General features: G+C 43.5%; 1 protein-coding gene across 1 annotated transcript; it reads right to left on the reverse strand.

The window, feature by feature from the left end:
- Nucleotides 1-2,179: 2,179 nt before the first annotated feature.
- Nucleotides 2,180-6,685, reverse strand: ndufa1 (NADH:ubiquinone oxidoreductase subunit A1). The gene is made up of 3 exons (XM_078411909.1): nt 6,416-6,685; nt 2,510-2,599; nt 2,180-2,325 (listed from the first exon to the last, which is right to left on the reverse strand). Exons 1-3 carry the CDS (start codon nt 6,608-6,610, stop codon nt 2,305-2,307), a joined length of 306 nt encoding a protein of 101 aa, XP_078268035.1. The 5' UTR covers nt 6,611-6,685; the 3' UTR covers nt 2,180-2,304.
- Between the last annotated feature and the right edge of the window lie 187 nt (nt 6,686-6,872).

The following is a 6,872-nucleotide window of genomic DNA, read 5'->3' on the forward strand; positions in this document are numbered from 1 at the left end:
TGCCTTGCTGATTTGACATGGTATTTTATCTTTTGTGTCCTACGTATTTTCCTTTCACAAAACCATTAATTTGTGCTCACCTACTGGTCTGCAGATTGTGCACCAACTTGTAGATGATCCTCCACGCAAGTCTGAGGAAGGGTCACAACCCAGAAATCTTGTCTGTCCATTCCCTCCACAGATGCTGCCTGACCTGCTGAGTTCCTCCAGCACTGTGTTTTGCTGAAGATTCCATCGGAGCAGAATCCAAGGGTGAGGGCTGGCGACAAGACTGAGATGCGAAGCCCCTTTATTCTGAAGGTTGTCAACTTTTGGAATTCTAAACCCAAAGTGCTGTGCATACTTATTTTTTTTAGTTTATTGAAGATTGAAAGTGATCATTACATGAATACTAAGGAATTCAAGGCATACAGGGTTCAGCCAGGAAGATAGATTTACAATAGAACTGGCCATATAATTGAATGGCACAAGGGCTGAAATGGTCCACTACTACTTCACTTTCTTGTTCTCCCAAGTAGAGTACACGAAGACGTAGGTGACTTTTCATCTTACCAATTCTTATTTAGGATTTAAATATGGAATTATAGATAATTCCTGTGCAACCTTGACTAGAAATGAGCAACCATCTTTGGCATGTTTGACCTTGTTCAAGAACTACACGTGGGGTTAGCTGAAGGAATTATACACACACTTAAAGCGCATGCTGCCTTAGCAGAGAAACTGCCCAGGGCATTACTTGGAGGCCACCGCTAAACACCAAACCTATCATCATGCAAATGGGAACAAAGCTGCAGTATAGACTACAAAGCATGCCTTTGTAGCTCATCGGTGGCCTGATCAGTTCTGTCTGGCTGTTTGCCCTATCTGCATGGGCGAGTAAAAAAAAACCCACGGATATTAATTAATGGCAGGAAGGATATCTGCAACTCTACTGTATAAATATAATACTGGAAAAGTCTTGCACCTGCTTTTAAGAGAAGCTTCCAGCATTCCATTTAAGAGCAATTAACAATCAGAGCTTGTCGAGTGTAAGTGCCGTAGATTGATACTTGAATACTGTACTGGATCACAATAATTGTCACAATCCATATGAAGCAGCTCCCTCTATTCCTTTCCAAAGGCTAGTTTACTTCCCTGTTGACACCATTACTTGCAGAATACCTGATCAAAACAATGGCCAGGATGCCTCCTTTCATTTCATCATCTTACTATTTTACCCAGTACAAAAACTAGCATCCAAGCAGAGCTTTCTCTCGAAACTCTTCAACGTATTTATTTCCCAACTTCTGAAGACATCAATATAATTTTTGATACCAGCAAGAAGACAAACTAGTTTCATTGTTTTACTAAACCATGATCATACAAATGAGGATTACAGTGATTGCATTATGGACATTGAAATATAAGATGCTATTGCATGGTTTGAAATTTATTCCTGAAGTTTCTCCACTACAGAAACATACAGGGAGGGGTTCACTACCCTGTGCTTACTCTTATTGGGCTTGCTTAATTTTATTTGGCTATGTGCCATAGAATTTGCAAGCTCCAAAAGAATTAAAAAGGACAAGATATACACCAGAGAGATACAACATCGAAACCTTTTCAATGAATATATTGTTGTTGTTCGTCCTTCGGGTTAGAAGATGACCATAACTTCACTTTTCGACCTCTGATTGGGATCGCCGCCAGCCGCGGTGTGCTGGCCAAAGTTGAAGTCATGACTTGCGCTTGACTTGGATTTAAGTGAGGGGGAGTTGCACAGATCGTCGGCCTCACTCTCTCGTCCTGGCCTATCGGGTTCCAGCAGCAAGACATAGTCGAGACGGCTGGGGACAGGTCAGGATGCAGTGGGTGGACAGAAACGTCCTACGTATCTCACTCTGCCCTGTTTGCGCTCCACGGCGCTTTGCTGGGATCGTCTTTCGGCCCGTTGATCCTTCTGGTGGTTTCTTCCGCGCAATCCGCCGAACCCAGGCTTCATCTGCTAGATAGACAAGCCCTAAAGCCACTGGAACCAACAACTTGCCGACTGTACTTGTATTAATACAAGTACACACTGGGCTAATATTAATAGCCCAGAATCAGCATTTCCTAGGTTCTAACTCACTAATTTCTTCCTCCCCACTGTCTATTGCCTTCCCAAATTTATCTGAAATAGACAACACAAGCTACATACAAGGAGATTGTATCTTCCATTTTATGTTAAACTACGTAGTTTACATCATGAAACAAGGATTAAATTTCACATTTTAGTAATGCTTCTCCTTTAGGGTCACAAACTGGATGTTCAAGATGAAAAGCCCATCAGTCGATGTTTTCTAATCCCTGTTAAAATGAAAGAAAACAGGATATTCACTTTACATAATCACAATAAATAAATTATAATTGAAATTTTACATCTAAATTAACTCACCGCTCTGTACTTTTTAATGGCATTGCAAGATTAATGTTAAGTGGATCCAACCAGAGATCAAAGTAAGATATTTCAGTATTCACTTTAAGTATTTACCTTTGATTTGAAATAGGTTTTGCAGTCAGACACTCTCCTGTCTCTTTCCAACAGACTCCAGTGATAAGGTAAACGCGCAGTCCGTTTTTCCTGTATGAACAATCATTGAAATCTGTTAACAGCATCTGATTTTCTTAAAAAGCAACAATTGATTTTCATTATATACATTTATGCTTTGGTAAATCTGATTTAAAAGGCAATAACAAGGAACTGCAGATGCTGGTTTACATCAAAGAAAGACACAAAGTGCTGGAGGAACTCAATGGGTTAGGACCCTTCTTCAGCCTAATGGCATGGGGGAAAGGAGGGGGATGAGCTGGAAAAGAAGGGGATAGGACAAAGTATGGCCAGTAATAGATGGTTTAAATAATAGTTTAAAGTCTGGGATAGAAAAGTTGCAAATTGGAAGAGGTGGAGGGTTCAAGGGAGGAGAGTGGGGGGATGAAAGGGAGAGGGTTTGGGGGAGAAAGGGGAGGAGGAAGGGGGCTGTCTGTGGGTTAATTACCTAAAATTGGAGAATTCAATTTTCATATCATTGGGTTGTAAGCTGCCTATGCAAAATATGAGGTGCCATTCCTCCAGTTTGTGTGGCCTCACTCTGACAATAGAAGAGGCCCAGGACAGAAAGGTCAGTATGGAAATGGGAATCAATATGATTAGCAACCAGGAGATCCAGTAGGCTTTGGCAGACTGAGTCCAAGAGTTCGACAAGGCGGTCGCCGAGCCTGCGTTTGTTTGCGCTTATGTAGGAGGCCACATTGAGAACACCAGATGCAGTAGATGAGGTTAGAGGAGGTACATGTGAAGCTTTGTTTCGCTTTGAAGGACTGCTGGGGTTCCTGGATGGAGGAGGTAAAGGGACAGGTGTTACATCGCATAGACTCAGCGACCACTTTGCCGCTACTCTTTTCCAGCTTTCTTTCCCTCTCTCCGGCAATCAGCCTGAAGAGTGGTTCCTTGCTGAAACATCACATATCCATGTTCTCCAGAGATGCTGAGTTACTCCAGCATATTGTCTTTCTCTGATTTAAAAGGCTTTTATTTCTCAAACAATAGTAACCAATAGTGTTTTTTATTTGGGGGGTGAAAAATGACTCAATAAGAGACCAGCCAATCAGCATAAAAATGAGGGAAAGTTACTCTAATCCAGAGGGCTGTGGACATTCAGTCATTAGTATATTCAAAATGGACAAGTACTACTTTTTGGAAAGGAATTGGGTGGTCAGGTAGGAAAATAAACCATGGTACTTCTGAATGATAAAACTCAGGGAATCATGTGCTTTAATCCTATTCCTTATGATTTGTTTTGGAAATAAAAGTTGCACTTCACATAGCATTCATTCTAAGGATTTAATTCAAGACTAACCAAGTGTGACATTCCCAATCCCAGTTTACTCATTGGAAGATATTGTGCTAAAGTTTTTCCACAGAGAGGGAGTAGTGATGTGTTATCCATGAAAACTAATGTTAACCAAGCTTCATCTTGTGTAGTAGGAAGGAACTGCAGATACCAAAGTGAATACCGAAGACAGACACAAAATGTTGGAGTAATTCAGCTGGTCAGGCAGTCTCTCTGGAGAAAAGGAATAGGTGACATTTTGAGTCAGAACCCTTCTTGAGACTGAAAGATAGAGGAGGGTGTGGGGGGAGGGGTGGTGTTGGGGGACTGGAGGGGAGAAAAGGCAAAAACAAAAAGGCCCTGTTTTGTTCTGGGCTTTTTTCGCCTCCAGTTCCACTCCCACCTCGATCTTTCAGTGCAAATAATGTAACCAACGCAGTCAGTGAATATAATTAGATTATTTTGCATTATGACCTATAGATACTCTCTAGGTTATTTTCTTCTAAACAGTTATCTAATTCTCTTTAGATTGTGTAGTAGGAATACATCAACGTTATAAAACATGATGCTTCAGTCATTATTGTCCCCTGACTGGAGGTGAAGAGACTTGAGAGGAGTCCAAAAATTGCAAGTCTTGACACAGTCTAAAAGAGTTTTTACTAGGCCAGCAAGTTGAAAACTGGAGGGTAGAAATTTAACACATATTAAAGGACTAATAGGCATTTGGGATGTTTAAACACAGAGGTTGCTAAAATATCTTGTAAAATTCTTAGTGGAAGTAGTATCTATAAATAGCTTTCTATAAGGAAAACTAACATCAACTTCCAGGCAGGGGCTGAGCCCAGGTAGATGGCTCTTCAGAAGCTGATGCAAAAAAGAGGGATTGGCCAGAGAAAATACATCCAGTTCACCCACCAATATTCACAGAGTCCTCCTAATCATTTCCTTACTCACTCATTTAACAGTCTGTCTTATCGTAATTATCCTCTTAACTCAACACATGAATGCACAGAGCCTGAATATAAACACAGTCCATAACAATTCAAGTCTTTATTGTTTTATTCATACAAGATACATATATCTAATCTATTTTATTTATTCTCCTTGTGTTTGTGTTTTCTTTTTGCTTTAACAGCATAATGTTGTATTATTTGACAACCTTTTTACATCGTCAGTAATGATAGCTTTTTAAGAAATCAATGACATCTTGATATTTTCTCCTTGAATGCCTTTTGCTTGGCGCAGATACATACATAGACATTACGTGCAGGAGCAGGCCATTCGGCCCTTCGAGCCAGCACCGCCATTCAATGTGATCAGGGCTGATCATCCACAATCAGTACCCCGTTCCTGCCTTCTCCCCATATCCCTTGATTCCGCTAACCCAAAGAGCTCTATCTAACTCTCTTTTGAATGCGTTCAGTGAATTAGCCTCCACTGCTTTCTGAGGCAGAGAATTCCACAAATTCATAACTCTGTGTGAAACAGTATTTCCTCATCTCAGTTCTAAATGGCCTACCCCTTATTCTTAAACTGTGGCCCCTGGTTCTGGACTCCCCCAACATTGGGAACAGGTTTCCTACATCTAGCTTGTCCAATCCCTTAATAAAAGCCCTGTCGCTCCATTCTTTCATCATATGACAGTCCCACCATCCTGGGAATAAACTTTGTGAACCTACGCTGCATTCCATCAATGGCAAGAATGTCCTTCCTCAAATTAGGAGACCAAAACTGCACACAATACTCCAGGTGCGGTCTCACCAGGGCCCTGTACAGTTGCAGAAGGACCTCTTAACTCCTATACACAACTCCTGTTATGAAGGCCAACATACCATTAGCTTTCTTCACTGCCTGCTCTACATGCATGCTTACTTTCAAGTCTCGTTGTATTTCCCCATTTCCTAACCTGACACCATTCAGATAATAATCTCCCTTCCAGTTCTTGCCACCAAAGTGATAACCTCACTTTATCCACATTATACTGCATCTGCCATACATTAGAATAGCTTCAGCAAAGAAAGGTTGCAGCCAATAACTTAAAAGAGTATTTATTTAAACATTTAAATTTGATCCACGAACAGGGAGCGCTGAATATAATTAGTAATACGTGGTAACTCCTCTGCAGCACTGAAAACCTTCTGCCTCAGAACCAGCTTCCAGTGTAGGTACACTTGCATCCACCGGACAGTGTGGCAAATTGATCTTTTCCTGTAGCTAATACCCTCTAATCCAGACAGCATTGTAGTAAACCTCTTCTGCGCCCTTATTCTCTGCAGTTACTCACCAAGCTCCATCATTGACCTCTCCATCCAAGAAAGGCAAGGGCAGCAGTGGAGTGGGAAAATGTGCAGCTTCCACCCCCAGTCTCACAATATTGGAAACTTAACCTCGGTCTATCAAAGTTAAACTGCCCATATACCGAGACTGTTGGGGGCCCAGCATCCATCGCCTCCAGGAGGATCATCAGAGGCAGACGACAGGTGTTGAATGAAGGGCAAGAGAAGAGGCACAACACTATTGCAGAGGGGTCCGTGAGCCCGCACAGTCACTGCCACGACCACACTCACCTTGCCGCCGTTCGTCCACTTATGGAGGAAGAGGGTGGCGAAGCCGGGGATGGTCAGGCACACGGCCATGAGGCTGAGGCCGGGGAGGATCTCGTACCACATCGCTGTTGGAGCTCCGCGGCCGGGCCCGCTCACCGACACACTGAGCATGCGCCAGCTGCGCGGACGGGCCCCGCTCACCGACACACTGGGCATGCGCGGACGCCCCGACCTGTCCGCGTCCCACTCGCCCTCCACAAACTGAGCATGCGCGGGACCCGCGGCCCGCGGCCGTCCCAACGACCTACACTCTGAGCATGCGCGGACGCCCCGATCATCGGCCGTCCCACTCCCCTCTACGCTCTGAGCATGCGCGGGCGCCACCAGCAGTCGCGGTCCCACTAGACATTGAGCATGCGCAGGTTCGGTGTAGTGCGCGCGCGAGCGCCCCCAACGGCCGCTCCTCGCGGAGCATGCG

Source organism: Rhinoraja longicauda, chromosome 15, assembly GCF_053455715.1.
Source record: "Rhinoraja longicauda isolate Sanriku21f chromosome 15, sRhiLon1.1, whole genome shotgun sequence".
NCBI classification, from domain to species: Eukaryota; Metazoa; Chordata; class Chondrichthyes; order Rajiformes; family Arhynchobatidae; genus Rhinoraja; species Rhinoraja longicauda.

Bases quoted from the DNA above. Each gene is read 5' to 3' on its own strand.
- ndufa1 (XM_078411909.1), bottom strand. From the start codon at position 6,610: ATGCCCAGTGTGTCGGTGAGCGGGGCCCGTCCGCGCAGCTGGCGCATG. The intron at 2,600-6,415 runs GTGAGTGTGGTC...TTGTTCATACAG, and splicing joins AGTGGACGAACGGCGGCAAG to GAAAAACGGACTGCGCGTTT. The intron at 2,326-2,509 runs GTAAATACTTAA...TCATTTTAACAG, and splicing joins AAACCTATTTCAAATCAAAG to GGATTAGAAAACATCGACTG.